At 45.2% G+C, this 18,816-nt stretch overlaps 1 protein-coding gene across 5 annotated transcripts in view; it reads right to left on the minus strand.

Annotated features, from left to right (window-relative positions):
- Window positions 1-18,816, minus strand: part of ACACB (acetyl-CoA carboxylase beta) — a 67,859-nt gene that overhangs the window by 43,689 nt on the left and 5,354 nt on the right. For 4 of the 5 annotated variants that reach the window (XR_012654733.1, XM_032805413.1, XM_075059994.1 and 1 more), the window contains exons 2-6: window positions 17,136-17,785; window positions 3,403-3,453; window positions 2,988-3,120; window positions 1,123-1,261; window positions 522-631 (exon numbers count right to left, since the gene is read on the minus strand). Coding sequence is in view for 4 of the 5 variants with exons in the window: in XM_032805413.1 (XP_032661304.1) it covers window positions 522-631; window positions 1,123-1,261; window positions 2,988-3,120; window positions 3,403-3,453; window positions 17,136-17,776 (1,074 nt within the window). In the remaining variant the exon portion in view is untranslated. Of the gene's footprint in view, window positions 1-521; window positions 632-1,122; window positions 1,262-2,987; window positions 3,121-3,402; window positions 3,454-7,334; window positions 7,412-17,135; window positions 17,786-18,816 lie in introns of those variants that run through there. The other variant, XM_075059993.1, reaches the window with a different exon arrangement.

Raw genomic sequence — 18,816 nt, forward strand, 5'->3', positions numbered from 1 at the left:
CTCAGTTTCTCAAAGGATGGAGCCATGGTACTCTAAACAGAGGGGCCACCTAGCCCGGTGGCACCTTCCCCTTCATGCCACAGTGCCAAAGTGGCACCTCTGAGCACACAGACTAAGGTATGGGTCTGCTCTGCGCTTTGAAGGTCATTTGTGTAACAGAAAGAGCGGGGATGGTTCCAGAGCCATTTCTGTTTGTAACTTAGCCAGAAGACCCCCCTCTGCTGCCATAATGCCAGTCACTGCAAATAAATACCTACAACCAGGAGCCAGAGCCTCAGCTCTGCAGACACATTCCATTCTCTCTTGTTGCCCACTGAAGCCAATGGAAATCTTTCCCTCAATTTGCACAGGCACTGGTAGGCCCTAAGATCTACGGCTGTCCCCCCAGAATTACCTGCCTAATGCCAGGACCCATTTCCAGACCTCAAATGTGCCCCAGAGGATTCCTAAGCTTCAGGTTCATAACTTTTGTGTGACCATCCCTAGTCCATGAAGACCAACCCCCTGTGCGGTGCTGGTACCTGCACTGGAATCCTCTTGGAAATATCCACAATCAGTTCTACGTTGGCATAGTTGTTGTTGTTGGCTCCTCCAGGGACAGGCACATAGTGATCAGCCATTTTGATGTACTCTGGAAGAGAAAGCCCATTCGTGATAGTGTACAGAGTGCTGGTCGGGGTGGGAACATGCATAGCAAACTGACTGCATCTGAGTTGACAACTTCCGCTCCTTTTATGGTCACTCCCCCAGGGAACTGTAGCCATGATAAGTTTGCACACATCACTGTATATTGCAAAGCAACCACAGTTCTAGAACCCAAGGGAGATTGGAGGGCAGGGGGAAGAGGCTAAATCTATCAGTCAGTCTGATGCTATAGTCTATGCAAGGAGAAACTCTCACTGAAAACACTGGGAAATGTCCTGGCTTGTGATTGCAGGTACTTGTGCAGAACGGCCTCTGACTAAAACCAATCAAGACATAACTTCCCAGGTGAGTGCTGAGGAGAGAACAAAGAGGTAGCAGTGCTGGCACCTATCAGGGGATATTTGCAATAGGTACCACAAAGAAAAAGGGGACACAAATGTTAGGTATTGGTTAGATTTTTATGGATCTAGGACTCACCTGCATTTGCTTTAAGATCTTCAGGTGTAACCATGACAACAAATCGAATTGCTCGCTCATTTCTGAACATTTCATAGGCCCACCTGCGGATAGAGCGCATGCACTTCACAGCAGCAATGCCATTATTTGCTATCAGAACCTGGAAGCAAGAGGCAGAAAGGAACACAAAGGTCAGAGGCAGGCATTTGGAGCAAACCAAACCAGCAAAAGGCAGAGAGACCCTTCATTTCCCCTGAAAACGGAGACAAGGGCACACAGCACCTTGCAGAATCCAGCCCTAATGCTCAAGATATGGCAACTGTAAAAAGGCTGGTACCTTATGCAAAAATTCTGCCAAGACACCAAAACTCCAGACTTTAGATCACTGGAAAGGAGTTACGTAGTAACATGTACGTTGATTATTACACACACAGTAGTGTTATTAACGTGAGAATTCCAGGGCTGCAGAGAGAGCAGAATACCAGAATACAGGGACAGACACATTATAACAGCCCAGACAGCTCACAATAGCTCCTTTCCAAGAGCTGAATTTTTGCAGGAAGTCTCCAGATGATGAAGGAAGCATTAGGCTAGTTACTATTTCTACACAAGTGAGAGAAAGCTGAAATACGAGGTCAAATTCTGCTCTCGGTTACTTCACTGAAGTAGTTATTCCAGATTTATTCCCGATACAATAGAGATCAGAATCTGGCCCGATGTCTGCAATACAATTCATAAACACCCTGAAATGTAGAGGGACTCTCAGCCACTCCCTGACAATTAATTGCAATGTCTGTTCTCATCAAAGTAAACCAGTTCAGGAGAGGGCTGCGTGCGAATGCTAAAGTTGAGACTAGATCAGTGTTTATAACAAACACTGTTTCTCAGAGCTGTGACTTGGCTGCCAGTCTTCATGATGTCGAGTCTTAGCCAAAAAGCTTTACTTTTGGGATGGTGGGAAATAATTTTGACTTAGAACAACAACTTGGCTGATTCCAGTGTAACACAAGGCACTGCCCAGCCCTTGGTGTGGGAACAGGGCTGGCTTTAGGCCTATTCCATCAATTCCCCCGAATCGGGTCCCGCGCCTAAGAGGGCCTCGCGCCCAGTGAGAATCCCTTCCCTGACTAGAGGCATCTTTTTAATTTTTACTCACCCGGCAGCACTCCGTGTCTTCGGCCGCATTTCGAAGGTGGGTACTTCGCTTGCTCCGGGTCTTCGGTGGCGGGTCCTTCAGTGCCACTGAAGACCTGGAGTGAGTGAAGGACCCACTGCCGAAGACTCGGAGCACCGTTCGGTGAGTACAAGCCCCATGTTTTTTGGGGTTTTTTTTTTTAAGTCATCCCTGCCAGGGCCCCATCGAAACTGTTTGAATTGGGCCCCACACTTCCTAAAGCCGGCCCTGCGTGGGAAGGAATAAGATACCTCACAAAGCTCTGCAGAAGCCTTTTCTCTGAGTACTGAGAGCACAGCACTGACTGGCTTCAACAGGCAGCACCCTCTAGAGAAGGTGTTGGATGCAACATAGGAAGTCAAGAGTTGGAGTTTACAATGAAAAGAAAAAGTAAAGAACCTTCAGGCAATCAGCAGGGACAAGGGAGAAGTGGGTTTGCACATAGGGAGGAAAGAAAGAAGCAAAAAACTGCTTATAGGAGACACCTCTAAGAAGTTCCAAAGAGTTTTGTATTTGTAGGGTCCATTTTGATGCTTAATGGTGCTTTGACATACCCGACCTATGTTAATATCCTAGGAACCTCCATGCCAGGAGCCTACAGAATATAAGAACTATTCAGGAAACCAGCATCCCAACTGCAAAGAGAGAGAGCTAGGAAGCTAGACGTCCCCACAAGCATGCACTGGGCTGGGCTGGGCTAAGGGCAAGGTACCTTTTCAATAATGCGGTTCCCCCCAAACCGAGTCACGAACTCAGCAGGTGAGGCGACGGTGAAATCCCTCTGGAGTTCCAGTTTCTTCTGCTCTCGGCCTCTCTTGACCAGGTGCAGCCCTGACATGCTAGGCCTGAATCAGGTACAAAAAAAATTGCGTTTAAAAAAATAATCATCATCAAAGCAAGGCTGCTGTCTAGATATGCCAACAGTTCAGAAGGGCAGAGTCAGACTGATGTCAAGCTTAGGACTCTGAGAAGGAATGAATTTGGCAAGCCATGCAACAGCCTAAAACTAAAGATGAAAAACAAACCAACCATCGCAGTAATACCAAGGGTCTCAAAGCAATGAACAGCCATCAGTTAACCTGTACATCCCCGACAAGGTAAATACAGGATATAAAGGATTGCTTTACCAATATGCAGACTCTTCTGCGACAGAACACAGAAGCTGTTTAAACGGTACTCTGCACAAAGGGTGAAGGAAAACACTATTCAGTTGAGAGACATGGGAGCAGTAAATTTAGGTAAGTGAAATGTAATTTTTCAGGGCTGAATCCCCTACTCTTATGCAAAATGACAGGATATCTTTAATGATGCCAAGTGCCCAAGACCTTGGCTATGTGTCACTAATTTCAAAACCAATGATAAAAGGCAATTGTGATGCTAGGAAAGATGTTCTGTTTCTACACAGATACCATAAGAGAGGCTGAGAGCCATCCTGGTGTTTGCATTTCAGACCACAGACGCACACACAGTCAAAGTCACTGGGGAATTTCAAGACTGTTGACGGACGAGATTGAGAGAGAGAGTGTGTCGCTACCATCAGAATAATGATAGTACCATGACAAATACTAATCTGCTTCCTGCCTGACAAAGATTCACAGATCACACATCGCTGACAACGTGCCAATGCTCTGCTCATAAGCAGGAGAAACAGGAAGAACCCAGTGGTGACAAAATGTAGAGTCCACTCAACAATCAACAGAAAGAGCGAGGTCCCTTGCCAAACTTCATAGGTTTATTAAATGCACGCACACACACACAGAGAGCTACGAAGGGTGCTGAGGCAACCTTTTATCAATTAACTGAACTCCATGGGGGAAAGAGTCATTTCCTGGTAGGAAAGCGTTCTGTTTCCACTGCCAGGTTTGGCATGAAGTTCAGTTAGCACAGTTGCATAGATTCCAGATTCCATCACGTGTCCACACCCCCCCATCCAAGATATGCAATAGCGTTTGAGGCTTCTGTAGCTTCAAGATAGATTCAGCACTTGGCTTAACAGGTCAAGTCTTCAGAGGCAAATCTTGCCCCCTGCCCCACACACTCCATACCTTTACCTTGACAGGAACAGAAGGCAGCGGAACCAGTTCAGTTATCCTGCACAGGCAGGAGGAGGGAAGGCAATTTATAGGGAACTCACGCAGAGGCATGGGAACACACTTCTGTAGGCATTTCCCTCCCCCTAACAGGTGTGGGGGGTGGGGGAGCTGGAGAGATGCATGGCTAGCAGTTTCCTTTTTCACAGATCAGTCAACTTCATTTCCCGTCCCGCTCTCTGTACCTCCATGATACTCCCCCTGCAGACAGGTTCCCAATCTCTCAGGCTACGCACAGCATCTGGGATCTGGCTCTTCCCAAGCAGGGGCCTGATCTTTGACTGTTCTCCTGCCTAAGGAACAGGAGTCAAAGTTCCACAGGTTTGAGAACATAAGACCTCTCAAGTAAGCATGACCTAAGCTTTCAGTTAGAAAACAAAAAAAGGACAGGTTAGGCCTGTATTAGAGGCCAACAACTGGCTCTCCAAAGAGGGAAAGGAAAAGCTAGTGGCTTAAACTGCTTCATTTTTTGTGATCAATACTGTGTGTGTTACAATTGTTCAATGAGCTCGGAAAACTTCAAAACTAGGATCCACCCAGACCCTTTGCTGGCCAGGCCTGGTGCAGACCACAACACCCACATCCAGCACGCGGGGTTGAGATTCACTCTCATACAGTTGCATCCTGTAACTGAAGTGGGCTACCACTGGTCACTGAATAAATCTGGAGCTGCCTTGGACAACAGTGGTGAAGCACACGGGCCAGGGGAGCACTACTGGAAACAGGAGATACTGAACTCACGGTGTGCCTTATGTGACAGAATTCCAGCCACACTGAAATACTTCCCAGGCACAGCATGGCTGCTGGAGGAGCTTCCCTTGTCTACAAATGTTGTTTCCACTCTGTTCTGCTATGAGTTTGGAGTTTAAATTTTTGCTCTGGTTTAGATACTGTGCTGCTCTGCGTGGAGGGGAGGTGTGATGTTAGCATTGGTACTACAGTACCAGTACAGGTCATAATGGAGAACAGAGCCCTGTTGTGTAAGATACTGGCCCTACACCAAAGAGTTTATTCTTTAAACAGACAAAGGGTGAGAGGAAACAGGGGGTCCAGGTTACACAGCAGGTCAGTAGGAGAGCCAGGAATAGAAAGCAGGTCTCCCAGGGGCCAATGCCCTGTCTGCTTGACCAGTTTCTAGTGGGGTGGTGGGCAACTTATGCAAACGAGCCTGATACGTAGTTAAGACAGGAACATGCAAAGCATGTCATCCAGAGAAGAGCTGCTTCTTCATTGCACCTAGAGCTGGTCAAAATTATTCTCTGTAAATAGTTCAAACAGCAAGTTTTAACATAAACACTTTCAATTAAATTTTTCACAATTGTCTTCTGTGATTCAACCAGATCTAAATATTCTGAACCTTTGTCTAGTATTCTGGCAATTACCACGCAGAGAAAATGCACATAAGGCCTCAGATATTAGAAATAAGAGAAAATTTAAAATTACAGCAAAGCTTTCACACTAGGAGACTCAGACACATTAAATCTCAGCCTTAACATCTGGAAAGCTATACGTGAACAACTAAAACAGCAAGTCATTGGTGAACGTGTGTATGGTACACATGCCTTGACTTCATTGTTCTGAACACTATAAAGAGAAAACTGAATAAGAGGGGAAGTGATATAGAGAATCATTATACCATTTTAAAATCTCATTACAGCTGCGATACGAGAAGACCATTTATCAAACTTGGGCATCTAAATTAAGGCACCCAATTGTGTGCTCTATTCTGCACATAGGGACCTATGGGTTGGTCTACACTGTGAATCCCACGCTCTGTGGGGACCCCGTTATAATGCAAGAATATCATGACAACTGAAACAGGTTCAGTTATGCGGCACAGATGGGATCCAGTTCTCAACTATGAAAATTAACTGGAATGGGTTACATCATTAATTATTTCCTGCACAGGATGCATTAATTGCAACATTTCTCTGTTGCTAATACTGAGAAATCCTGACATTTCCACGTGCCCTTTAAAAAATGGGAACATTCCTCCTGCGTTAAAAAGGAAATTAAAGCTGGATTGATACTTGAATATCAGAACCATTGATTAACATTATAGAACTTTCAACCAATGAGAAAACAATGTTCAGGGTGAATCTGTTCCACAGCTTTAGATGGGACTGTCAACTTTCCTAGCAGGTTCCTAACTGCCTCTTATTTTTAAACAGCACTGGAAGAGGACCAACTGATAGCATACAGCCAACAATTCTTTGGTCACAAGCATAAACACCACTTTGGACTGTGCATAAAAATTAGACAATATTAGGGGGAGTATGAAGCCATCACAGAAAAATTCCCTACAGTTTTCCCATTAGCAAAACACACAACAATCCACACATTAAATGTTGTCACTCTTTTGCTACCAGATCTAGCTAGAATCTCAGTTTGTTTTTCAAATAAATTATTTTTAGTCTGACAGCATCTCTTACAAACAGAAATAGTAAAAAAAAAAAGTTAAATGCCAAAAATATTGTGCAGTGCAGAAACGAAACAAAACAAAAACACAGATATAACAACTCACTGCCACTCTCAGAAAACTAAAAAGAAGAGGTTGTCTAAGAAAAGCTGCTGCCTTAATCTCCCTAAATATGTGGATTGCTCGATAAATTCAGATCGCTGGACAAACATTCATTAACTTTCACATTTCAATGAGAAAATAAAAACAGCCAATGCAGTGTGCAGGAGGCACTGTTTAGGGAACAATGCCTGGCTACCACTAACTTTCAAGGAGTGCATCTCTGCACACATCTCAACAAGTACAAGGATTCATACCTGGATCTATACTCAGAACTAGGAAACTGGTAAAGAAAAACCCTAGAAGCACATCAGAAAGGAGCAGCAGCCGCCTGTTGTTTTGCTAAGCGGAGAAAAGTTGCAGCTGTTTAGAAAGTTACATTCTGCCTTGAAGTCCTGATCCCCTTTTCAAGGTACCCAAGGCAGAACATTTCTTTTGCCCTGGTGCCAACCTTCTCAAACACTGGAAGCACTGAAGCTGGACCCATCCTCTCCCTCTGTTCTGGAATTCAATGTGTGATTAGGGTCCCATTGCAGAGTCCAACCCAGGTGCTTCCTTTTCCCCTCAATTTCTCGGTCTCTCTTCCCTGCCTCCATTTCTTCCCCTTCCCCTGGCAGCTAGAGGAGTAGTAACAGCGAACTCTTTAGCAGCACAGATTAGAAACTACACTTAAATGACCTTGGGCTGGCTCCACTCACTTCTCTCTGGCCTGGTCTACACTACGCGTTTAAATCGATTTAAAGAGCGTTAAATCGATTTAACGCTGTACCCGTCCACACTACAACGCCCTTTATATCGATATAAAGGGCTCTTTAAATCGATTTCTGTACTCCCTCCTCCCCCGAGCGAGAGAGTCAGCGTTAAATCGATATATTAACATACTATCGATTAGAGTTTTATGTCTGGCCCGTAAAATCGACGTTATCTGCCTTCTGGCCGGTTATCCCACAGTGCACCACTGTACCTCCTCTGGACAGCAATCTTTAAACTCGATGCAGCGGGCATGGTAAAACAGGAAAAGGCCTCGGCCAACTTTTGAAATTACCATTTTCCTGTTTCACCCAGCATGGAGCTCTGATCAGCGTCACGGGTGCGATGCCAGTCCCAAATCCAAAAAAGCTCCAGCATTGAGACCCGTCACAGAGATACTAGAATCTGATCGCTGTATGGGGCGAGAGACAAATCTTTCTATCAGAGCTCCATTACAGAACACCAAAATGCCAAAGCATTTTGGAAAAAAATCTCCAGGCACACAGTGCTGTGTGACAAGCTAACGGAAGCAGAGACTCAAAATGGACGCTCGATGAGGCGGGGGTACTGAGGAATCCACTATCCCACAGTTCCACAGCAGTCTACTGGAAATTATTGCATTCTTGGCTGAGCTCCCAATGCCTGTAGGTTCAAACACATTGTCTGGCAGATGGTTCAGGGAATAGCCTCCTCAGTTTACCCCCGCCACCACCACCACGTGAAAGAAAAGAGGAAAGACAATGTCATTCATTGACTTCTTTCAATGGTTTCCAACCCCCTTTATGGTTGGACTGCATGCTGCTAGGTAGGACCGTTATGCTTGCAGGCATTGAATGAAGCGCCAGCTATTCTCGCCTACCTCGCCCCCTCTCCGGTATTGGCAGACGTTGCAATAGGACTGTAGTCCAGTCAGTCGCCGATCAGCTCCAATGCTTAAAATTGCTCAATGGCTGCTAACAGGTCTGAATGGAGCTGGCCGGGGGCGCCCTAAGGCTTAAAAACAGGAATCGGGATTCCTGTCACTCCCAAGTAGACTGACCATGACCGCCTTGTTAACCAATCTTCATCATAGCAACTGTGGGGCTGAGCATTCAGTCAGCCCCCTCCCTTCCTATTGTAAAGAAAAAGATTCCGTACTGCCTGGACTATGTCATATCATCTTTTTGGCGCCTCCCCCTCAATTTTTTATCTCAACTTAAAAACTCATCTGTTTCTATTATCCTGCCATTCGTTATAACTTCATGACAACCAAATGGTCAGGTGACACTTGCCATGCGTTAGGCCCAGGGAAGGTTGAGGTGAAGGAGGGAAGCAATAGGTGGAGTTGTTGCCAGGGCAAACCCCCTGTGAATTACTTGAGACACGAGCAGCTGTGCTCTGATACAGCTTGGCCTCTACTACACTTGGCCCCTTTTTAGGGCAGGAACTGACTCTATTTTCACAAACATAAGGGACGGATTTGACTCAGTCCCACGTGAGTCAATCCCAATTTTGCTTTTGCAGTTGCGCCCCGCCGATTTCAAGCCAGTAGGGCCCACTTATGATAGCAGCGGACAGTACAGAAGGTGGAGAGAGATAACGTATCTCATTGCCAGTTTCTCCTGGCCAGTAGGAATGGTACAGAAACGGACCGTAACACTCTGACTATCATTGCAAACGCAGTGAAATGAGTAGCTGTGTAGTGCTGGCGTAAGTATCGCCTTCTCTGTCCGCGCCTCCAGTAACATACGGTGCCGGAAAAAAAAAGTTGAAACGGCGCTTCCATTGGTTGCCATCTATGGCGTTCTGCAGGAGGCAATCATGGGAAAACGCGCAAAGAATTTTCAGCTTGATGTTTTCACCGAGAGGAAGGAATGACTGAGACATTTACCAGAACCACCCACAACAAATAATGATTCAAACCCGAATTCCAAGGAGCGGGGGGAGACTCCGGGAACATATGGGATTAGGCTACGGAAGAGAGAAAGGAATACCCACAATGGCACGCTTCAGAAATCGACGTTAGCCCTTGGACCATGGACGCACAACGCGAACGAACTGTGCTTCCTAGTTGTGGCCCGCCATGATAACACCCTGACATTACTCATAATAATCCCAGTTATTAGTAAAACCCCGTTTATAGCTACATTCCTCATGATCCCCTGTTACGTGGAGGTACGTGGTCCCCTTTGAAAGTGTATCACACAGCCGGCAGAAGCCCGCTCCTTAGACGCCTCCAGTGTTTTTCACGATTCACTAGACAATCCGCTATGCAGGTCCGCTCTCTAAGCTTTGTGTATTGCCCAAAAGCCTCTGCACGGATAGGGATGGCAGGTAGAAGTAAATAGGGGAGGAACCCAACCTCTAACCCTGTTCGTGACACAGGCTCGATAATTCTACAATGCCAAGAACATCGCCCTGACCCTTGGAGCCTGACACATTTGCTATTTCCTGACCTCGCTTGGAGTGCAGGGCGTTCTTGTTCGATGTGATGCCATGCAGGACAAAGTTAAGCCATGGTTCTCCTTGCCCTGAAGAGCTCATTACAGACCAAGACCAACCGGACCAACATTGCAAAGGACAGGGGAGAAGAGGAATCAAGTTCCGACTATGGATTTTGGGTGGAGGCAATAGATAGTAATTGTCAGCTTACTTTTCGTGAAATGTTATATTACATAAACAAATGAAGATCTCTGCCCCAGCTTAGCCATTGAATGCTTTAGTAAGTATCTTCCCAGAATGGGTTAGAATAGGGGATTTGAAAGATTGGATTTTATTTTGTTTTCATGCTGCAATCTATTCCCATCAGCCCATTATCACGGCGCTATGTTCATACGGATACCAGAGCAGGGAGAGCTCAGCACTCATGTGTCAATGTACTTGTATACTTACATGCAGGTGAGTGGACTTGTACCGTCTGCCACTGGGAGGGAGGGGAGAGATGCGGCTGTTCATTGCCCCAGCACCGTGTCTACCAGCAGCATGCAGTAGACATTACGTGACACTGAAAAAAGTCAAGAAACAATTTTTCCCCCTTTTCTTCTACGGGAGGGAGGAGGAGCAAAATGACGAGAGATATAACCCTGAACCACCCCGGACAATGTGTTTGACCCTACAGGCATTGGGAGCTCAGCCAAGAATGCAAATGCTTGTCAGAGACTCGGGGGACTAGTGGAATAGCTGGTCCGTCCTCAGTACCCCTCCCTCCTCCATGAGCGTCCATTGATTCTTTGGCTTTCCGTTACACTTGTCACCACATCAGCCTGGAGATTTTTTTCAAATGCTTTGGCATTTCGTTTTCTGTAATGGAGCTTCTGATAGAACAGATTTGTCTCTCCATACAGCGATTAGATCCTAATCTCCCGTACGATCCATGCTGAAGCTCTTTTGATTTGGACTGCATCGCACCCGTGCTGATCAGAGCTCCATGCTGGCGAAACAGGAATGCAATTCAAAAGTTGCGGGGCTGTTTCCTGTCTACCTGCGCCAGTAATCCGAGTTCAGATCGCTTCCAGAGCGTCACAGTGGTCAATTGGGATACTGCCCGGAGGCCAATACCTTCAAGTTTGCGGCCTCACTAACCCTAATCTGAATTAGGTAATACTGATTTCAGCGCTACTCCTCTCGTCGGGAGAATACAGAACCAGATTAAAGAGCCTTATATTGATTAAAGGGCCTCGTTGTGTGGACGGGTTCAGCGTTAAATCGGTTTTAACGCTGCTAAATTGATATAAACGGGTAGTTATAGCACAGGCCTGAGTTTCTGAGGCTGGGCTTGTTGTGAAGTGGATCTAGAGTCAGACATGGACTCCTGCGAGGTATGTTTTGAGGGTTGGACCCAGAGTGACAGTCAGGCCCTGCTCTGCCACTGCATTTTGTTCTCAACCCTGCATGTAAGTTGTCATTGACATGAGCTGACCCCCGCGTCTCTTTATCCTTTACATGCCCCCTTGATTGCAGTAGGACTGGATAGCCGTCCTCGTTCCTCAGCCGTGAGTGCTCCTGCCTCAAGGTAGTGAAGGAGACACCTGGGTAAAAATAGGAATGACTCATGTTATTCCCGGCAATGGTACAGACGGCTGGAACCGTCGCTCTCATAGCAACTGGGGCTGAACTCCATCAGCCCCCCCCCTTTCATTTCAAAAAAAAAATTTCTGTACTCGCCTGACTATCATAGCAGCGGACGTGCACGTCTCTCCCCTCCACCGTTTAATGTCCTGTCTGACTATCACAGCACTGGAGTGCCTCCCCTCATTTATCTCACTAAAAACCTCATTTATTCTTATTCCTGCATTCTTTATACATTCTACACAAATGCGGGGCGCTGCAATGGAGCCCAGAAGGTTAGGGGGAGGGAAGCAAGGGTGGTTTTGAGGACATCCCCTGATGCATGCAGACTCATCACTTCTTGATCTACACGACGGCTGTGCCTCTGTACACTGGTTCTCTAACACTTGCCCATATTCTAGCAGGACCGACTCTATTTTTAGAAGAACATAAAGAGGGAATGACCCCCTGGGTCATTCCCATTTTTGTCTTTGCCCCCGGCGCCACCTCAGCGAAGTTCAGCCAGAGAACCATGACACCAGCAGACGTAAAACGACTGATAAACATCTCTGCTATCAGTCAAAATCAAACGAATATGCTGTGACAGCGCTGCAGTAACGCCTCTTCAGCGGCATCCAATACACATATGGTGACAGTAAAAAAAAAAAAAAAAAAGTCTAACGGGCTCCATGGTTGCCGTGCTATGGCGTCTTGCCAGTGCAATCCAGGGAAAAAAAGGCAGAAAATGAGTTGTCTGCTGTTGCTTTCACAGAGGAAGCAGGATGACGACATCTACCCAGAATCACCCGCGACACTGTTTTTGCACCATCACGCATTGGATCTCACCAGAATTCTAATGGGTGGGGCAACTGTCGGAACTATGTATGCTACCCACAATGCAACGCCCAGAAATTGACGCATAACCTCATATTTAAATGGAACGCACACCACCGAATTATTGTGCTTTGTGTGGCCGTGTGCATTCAACTTTATACAATCTGTTTTACAAAACCAGTTTATGTAAAAATCGGAATAATCCTGTAGTGTAGATGTACCCTGAGAAGCACTGACACAGCAAAATGCCTTATCTGAAGGGCAAGTTCCCCTTCCTGGTAAATGAATACAGACAGGTCTATCTGATTCATTGTTTTATGGCTGGTCTGCTCCCAGCTACGCTGAAATGCTGGATGCTCAGCACTGGGAAGGAGTTAAATGAATGATCCGTTCACCAGATGACAGGGGAAGTTATTCCTACCTATGTCCCTATTCTCAGACTGTGGAAGAGGAACAAGCGCTATTGCAAGCGGCCATGAGCACCTTGCACCCATCCTGCATGCCCTGGGGCCTGGATCCTGCACCCACTGAAGTTAATGGGGCAGCATCAGGGCTGATAAAGGATATCGAAGAGACAGTCCTGCTGGCTTCCAAAGACGTCCCTGGCAAGGGTTCTGGGGAGGATCAGCACTCTGGTAATGACCACTGCATGTGACTTCCCTCTTTACACCTAAGGTGGGTGAGGAAGGAGTCTTTTGCTCTAGCAGCCACAAGGGTATGGATCCTACCCACTCCTTCCCCTGCTCCCCACCCCCTCTGACTTTCCACATAGCTTAATCAATCTCACTTTTTAGCAGTAGGCAACCCAAAGTGTTAAGACCAAGCACATAATCCGCGCTTTACTGCAATAACAGCAGCACCATCTAGTTTGTAAGCTGTTTTAATGGTCTCACATCCCATCCATTTGCTGAGCACCTCAAGTGCCTCAGCAAGAGGCTCTTTAGAAACACAAGTTATTAATTAATATGTAACAGATCAGGGCCAATTCTGCAGCTCTTGCTCTTGACTGTTTGTCCAAGGGAGGGCTGTGGATTTGATTCCATTAACACTAGAACTTTTTCTCTCTGGATCTCAGGATAATTTACTAACACCATTTCACTCATCCTCATAACCCTGCCTACAAGCTGGATCTGCATCATCAGAAACAGGTACAGGAAGATGAAGTGAACCTGCCTAAGGTCATCACAGGCAACTGGTGACAGAGCTGGAAATAGATCCTAGGAATCCCAGCTCCCTGGCCCAGCCACCAGGCCTCACCCACCTTCTCCATCTTTGTAAATGTAAACATTTTCATTCTGCTTTATGATTCTTTCACTATCTTTCCTTTGTCAGCAAAGGAAGGTTAGTGATTGTTTCCCTAAGCAGTGATAGCAGCAGGTAAAATTCTACCTGGCCATCTCCACGGATAAGAGTGAGGAGCACAGCCTGTCACCAAAGATCACACACAAAAGTAACTTGTTTGGGATCCCAGACCCTCACCATGACACACAAGTGAAACAACAGCCTAACCTGAATGACTCCTTTCCTAGCAGTGACTTCTTTTTCTAAGCACGTGATCCAGCAAGGTGCTGCAGTTCTTGGAGTCAACAAGAACAGAGGGTGCTCAGCACCTCAGAGGATCAGGCCCCAAATTTCACCAAACAGTCAAACACTGTGATAGTTAAGGCACATGTTTCCACTTTTGGGTCACAAGCAGTTCACAAACACTCACATCTGCATATTGTTATCATTTAAAGTTTTAAAAGCTCTCTTACCTCTAAAGAACACCAAGTGAAACAATTCAGGAGCTAAAGAGCAAACCCAGGCCCACACAACCGCTATAATCTGCTGATCCAAATGCAAGGAAAACAGCCCTTTGACTCAAGGCTAGCTCAGCCCCAGGTCACCTTATTGCTATTCCTTAAAGGGATACACTTCATTTACTAACAGCCAGTAGCCATTTCAACACATTCAGAACCCACATGTTTACAAAGTGAAAAAGCAGAGAAATGGTGCTGGCAAGTGGCCTTCATTTTACTCAGTAGTATCTGAGTAATGTCCCTCTCCCCAGCCCAAAACAGAGACAGTCAAATAATGTTGGAAATTTCTGAATTAAGAATTACTTTTGGTGTAGTCCAAAGACAGGGAATAACACAGTTAAGTTGCACAGTACAAGGCTGTATTTCTACCTCAGTTTAGAAGGGCAAGAAAGAGTTGAAATTAATCCTGCCCAAATCCCCCAAAGTGATGCTGCTAAGAAAGTGTAAAGGTCTCCCACCCCCAACAGTGCATTGCGAATTTATCTAGAATAATTACAGAAAACAGTTCCTTAAAATTCCATAATGCTCAGTTGGGACTAGACTTTTAGATAACATCGGCACAACGCATATTAACACAAATGTATACCAAACGACAACAAAAGTCAGGCAACTGCAGGGGCAATTGGCTAACTAGGCACATTTGTGCATGTGTAACCCACGTACCTTCTGGGTGTGGTGTTCTGTCCTATCTAGTGGCATTGAGACCACTTAGAGAGAGTTAAATGAGTCTGCTCTACAGCCTTAGCTACAAGCCATTGGGCTTCTAGCTCATGCAGTAGAAGCTCATCCACTCAGCTCTAGAGGTCCCAGGTTTGATCCTGCCCACTGACAAGCGGGGTCTGTTAGTATTACATATGCAATCACATGCACTTGAAATGGTGTCTGAAAATCATGCCTATAGGTCACCCAAATAAAATTGCAGTTACTGAACAAAATAAAAATACACTATACAGATATAAACTCTAAGGTAAGAGTAACATACATGATGATGAGCCCCTGTATTAAATATGGTCTTATTCTCCCAACAGTGAGAAAGATTCTACCCTTAGTTACCTTCATGCAAAGACATTAGTGAGGGTAACTGAGGGCAGATTTTTTGGCCCATTTGGTGACTATTGGCAGTGGCAAGGTAGCAACATTTGTACAGACCAACAGATGGCGTGCTTGGAGAAGAAAAAAAAACAAAAAAAACCCCACAACAAGCATACAAGAGGAAAAAACAAAATGAAAGAGAAAGCAGGGGAGAAAAAGTGGTCTGATTTTAACTTGAGTTACTATGTTTACAGGGGTACATCCAATGGACTAAAACAAAAAAAAAAAAAGGCACGTTTCCATCTGATATTTTTAAACAGTTACAATTATTATCTGTTATAACAATCTTGGAAAGAGATTAGGAGAAGAAAAAAAATCTATTTTTTGCAATGTTTCCTTTGTACTTTTGACAGCACTTTGTGTATAGTCACTTTCTCTCTCTCCTTTGCACAGTCAGCGAGCACACACACACGATTGTAAAACTACAAAGGTTGGCAGGGCAACTCAGGGTCAAGCTGATTTATCAAATCACATCCCTCATCACAGTCCAGGGGTTAAAATACACCTTATATTATTTCTCTCATTTTAAGTTCCTTAATTCAGATGAAATCTTTTCCTCATGTCATGTAAGAGCAACAACTAGAATGACCTCTCTAGTTGCTGCATCCACGCTTCAACTCTTTAATCTCTCCTCAGACAAAAAAGTCAGAGAGATGCTCATTGGCAAGAGTAGGCTGATACTGGTGAAGTGTAGCTGCTTGGTTGTGGCACTGTTGGAGCATAAACAAGGCACTTTCAGAACTGTTCTGGCACCTCTGCTCCCATGACATGTACGCAACACATGCAGAGAGGAGAAAACTCTCTGCACAGACACTGAACACAGTTCTTGGGGATACACCACCTCTAACAGCTGCACTGAGTTTATTATTTTATATCCATTTTGAAACCAAATCAACAACATACTGTGCATGGTGGCATTTAGATCAAAGTAGAGATAGGTCTGAGAAGCAATATGTGCATCAGGATCACAGCTAGGAGCTCTTTAGATCAAGGATCCTGATCCAGGCCCATTTCTAATTTAAACAGGGGTACTAAATTCTTCTCCAAGCTCACCTGAAAGCCCCCTCAAAACCCAAGCTATATGTACACCTAAAGGTTTATCATGAAGGGAGTAAATTTGGGCAGACTACACTCTGCAGTTCCACATTCCATTATTAATCCCCCACCTGCCCAGTCCACTTAGTAATAGATTTAATGCACCAGCAAGTTGGACGATGTAATGCTGTAATATACATAAATAGCCTCTTGAAGTCAGCATAACCTTGCAAATCTACTTTAGTGACCAAGACAACTATTGGGAATCACTGACAATTGCAAATTATTGAGTGAGGCCCCAATTCAGCAAAGCATAGCATACGAGCTGCTGTCAAGCGAGGCTCAGGTTTAGATGTAGAAAGAGTTTGCAAGAGCGCTGGCTCTTCTTTTAAACCCTGGCTAAGATGTGGGCAGAGATTGCCTGGTGTTTGGGGGCAAAATTCTAAAATGCACAGACCAGCGAAGTGGGGATTAGCAAGGTTCCACTCAAACTCCAGCACCCCAATCATGTTAATGGAAAATAAAGTTTCCATGGAAAAAACAGAATTTCATTAGAAGAAAAAGAGCGATTTTCAGTAAACTGGGAGAGGGGTGGGATTGAGAGGTGGGGTAATTTTTAATTTTATACACTGACTCCTACTTCCCACATTCCCCCTCACTTATTTATAAATAGCTTTGAGCAAAAGAAGCTGGAAACAAATCTCAGGGCTCTTTACCTCATGGTTGTGGAAGAAGATCCAGACTCTGACAGAGACGTTAGCGAAAAGGACTCAAAAGAGGAGGAGGAACCAACACTCATCATGCTACTTCTGCTAGTGACTTTAAAGGATCCAGGTATCAGCTCATCATCAGATGAGTTATCTTCAAAAGAGCCCAGGACAAATTTTGCCATTGCTTGCCTTTTGAGCTGTACCTGAGTGTGTTCTGTAAACTGCTCCTGCTTTTCCCTGGAGATGGACTTCTTTAGCTTCATCTGCTGCTTTGATGAAGGAAGCAGAACTTGAGATAAAGGCTCTGCTAAACTGTTTGCTGAAACATCTTGTGCCGGCTCTGAGGAAGAAGGGATATTTGGACGTTTGTGTTGCCAAAGCACACTTGCTGCTTGCTGAAAGGCATCCACAGACACATGTCCAGAGGTCGGTGAAGTCTGAGCAGGCCCCGTGGACTGGGGTGGTGTTACAGCCCTCTCCTGCAGTAGGCATGTTGATCCTTTTGAAGGTTTCTCTTTGTTTTCAGAGGCCGCTGGTGGCTCAGGATTAGGTCTCTCAGTCTGCTGGTTAACGGGCTGAGAATTTGCCATTTCGGTCCAAATAAACCATAGCAAAATCAGACAGGACAACAGGGCCAGCAGTACCATTCAGAAACCCTAAAAGATGAAGAGATGCATATGTATAAAGTCACAATCTAGTTCAGCTAACGCTAACAGGCAGCAAGTGGACTGGGATTGGCTCGTTCTAACAGAGAAAGACTGGCTGGATTCCAAATGCTACCACAGGATCAAACAACACTAAAACTTCTGTGGTCACAGCAGATGTCAAGATGACCAGTATGTGTCCTCCCAGAGCACTAGGAACTGTATTACAGCAGTAAGGATAGGAATCAGATCCCCCTTGCTCCAAAACCACGATTCTCTATTAGCTGTTTGTTAGATTAACAGAATGAAAGGCAGCCGCCAGCAGCCGGACCTTGCAGACCTCCCTTCTATCCCCCACCACTCCCGTTACATTTCTAAGACCCAAAGAACATTCAATAGTGAAAGCAGTCAGCTATTTTATCTTTTACCCAATAAAATCCTTCAGACAAATCTCTTTGCTTGGTCCTTCACTCAGCACTGCAATGTACTTACAGGCAATAGCTAAACTGAAGACACTGTTACAGCACAAGCTATTTTTACTTCCTAAAAACAGAACCTTGGCAAGAGCTGACTGGTACTATGCACTGAGCTTCCCCTAGATATGCTTAATAGGCTAATACAAGTCAACACCCTGGCTTTTTCCTCCACAGAAACGTGACAGTCTAATAAGTTTACATGACTTATGGAAGTAGCAGATGTGCATTCACTTTGACATTAAATCCTAAGCCAACAGCCCCAGTTTTGGGCTATTATGAAAGACCATCTACAAGGACTTTGGTGTAGCCACATTTAGAAAGGGACACTGTCATCTTGGATGGGAAAAATATAAAAACACATTTCTCTCTGAAAATTGGGTGCCCTCTAGTCACTAGTATCATCCAAGATCACTGGAACTGAAAGGCGTTAGCAGAAAAATGATTTCCCTCTAGGTTTTTTTAAGCTTGTTCATTCTGTGTACTTGACAGAACATTGTGCAAAGTCAATTTTCCCAGTTTCCTCTTAGCTAAAAAGATCCTTACAAATATCAGGGGAAGAGATGGTAA

Source organism: Chelonoidis abingdonii, chromosome 22 (assembly GCF_003597395.2).
Source record: "Chelonoidis abingdonii isolate Lonesome George chromosome 22, CheloAbing_2.0, whole genome shotgun sequence".
Lineage (NCBI taxonomy): Eukaryota > Metazoa > Chordata > Testudines > Testudinidae > Chelonoidis > Chelonoidis abingdonii.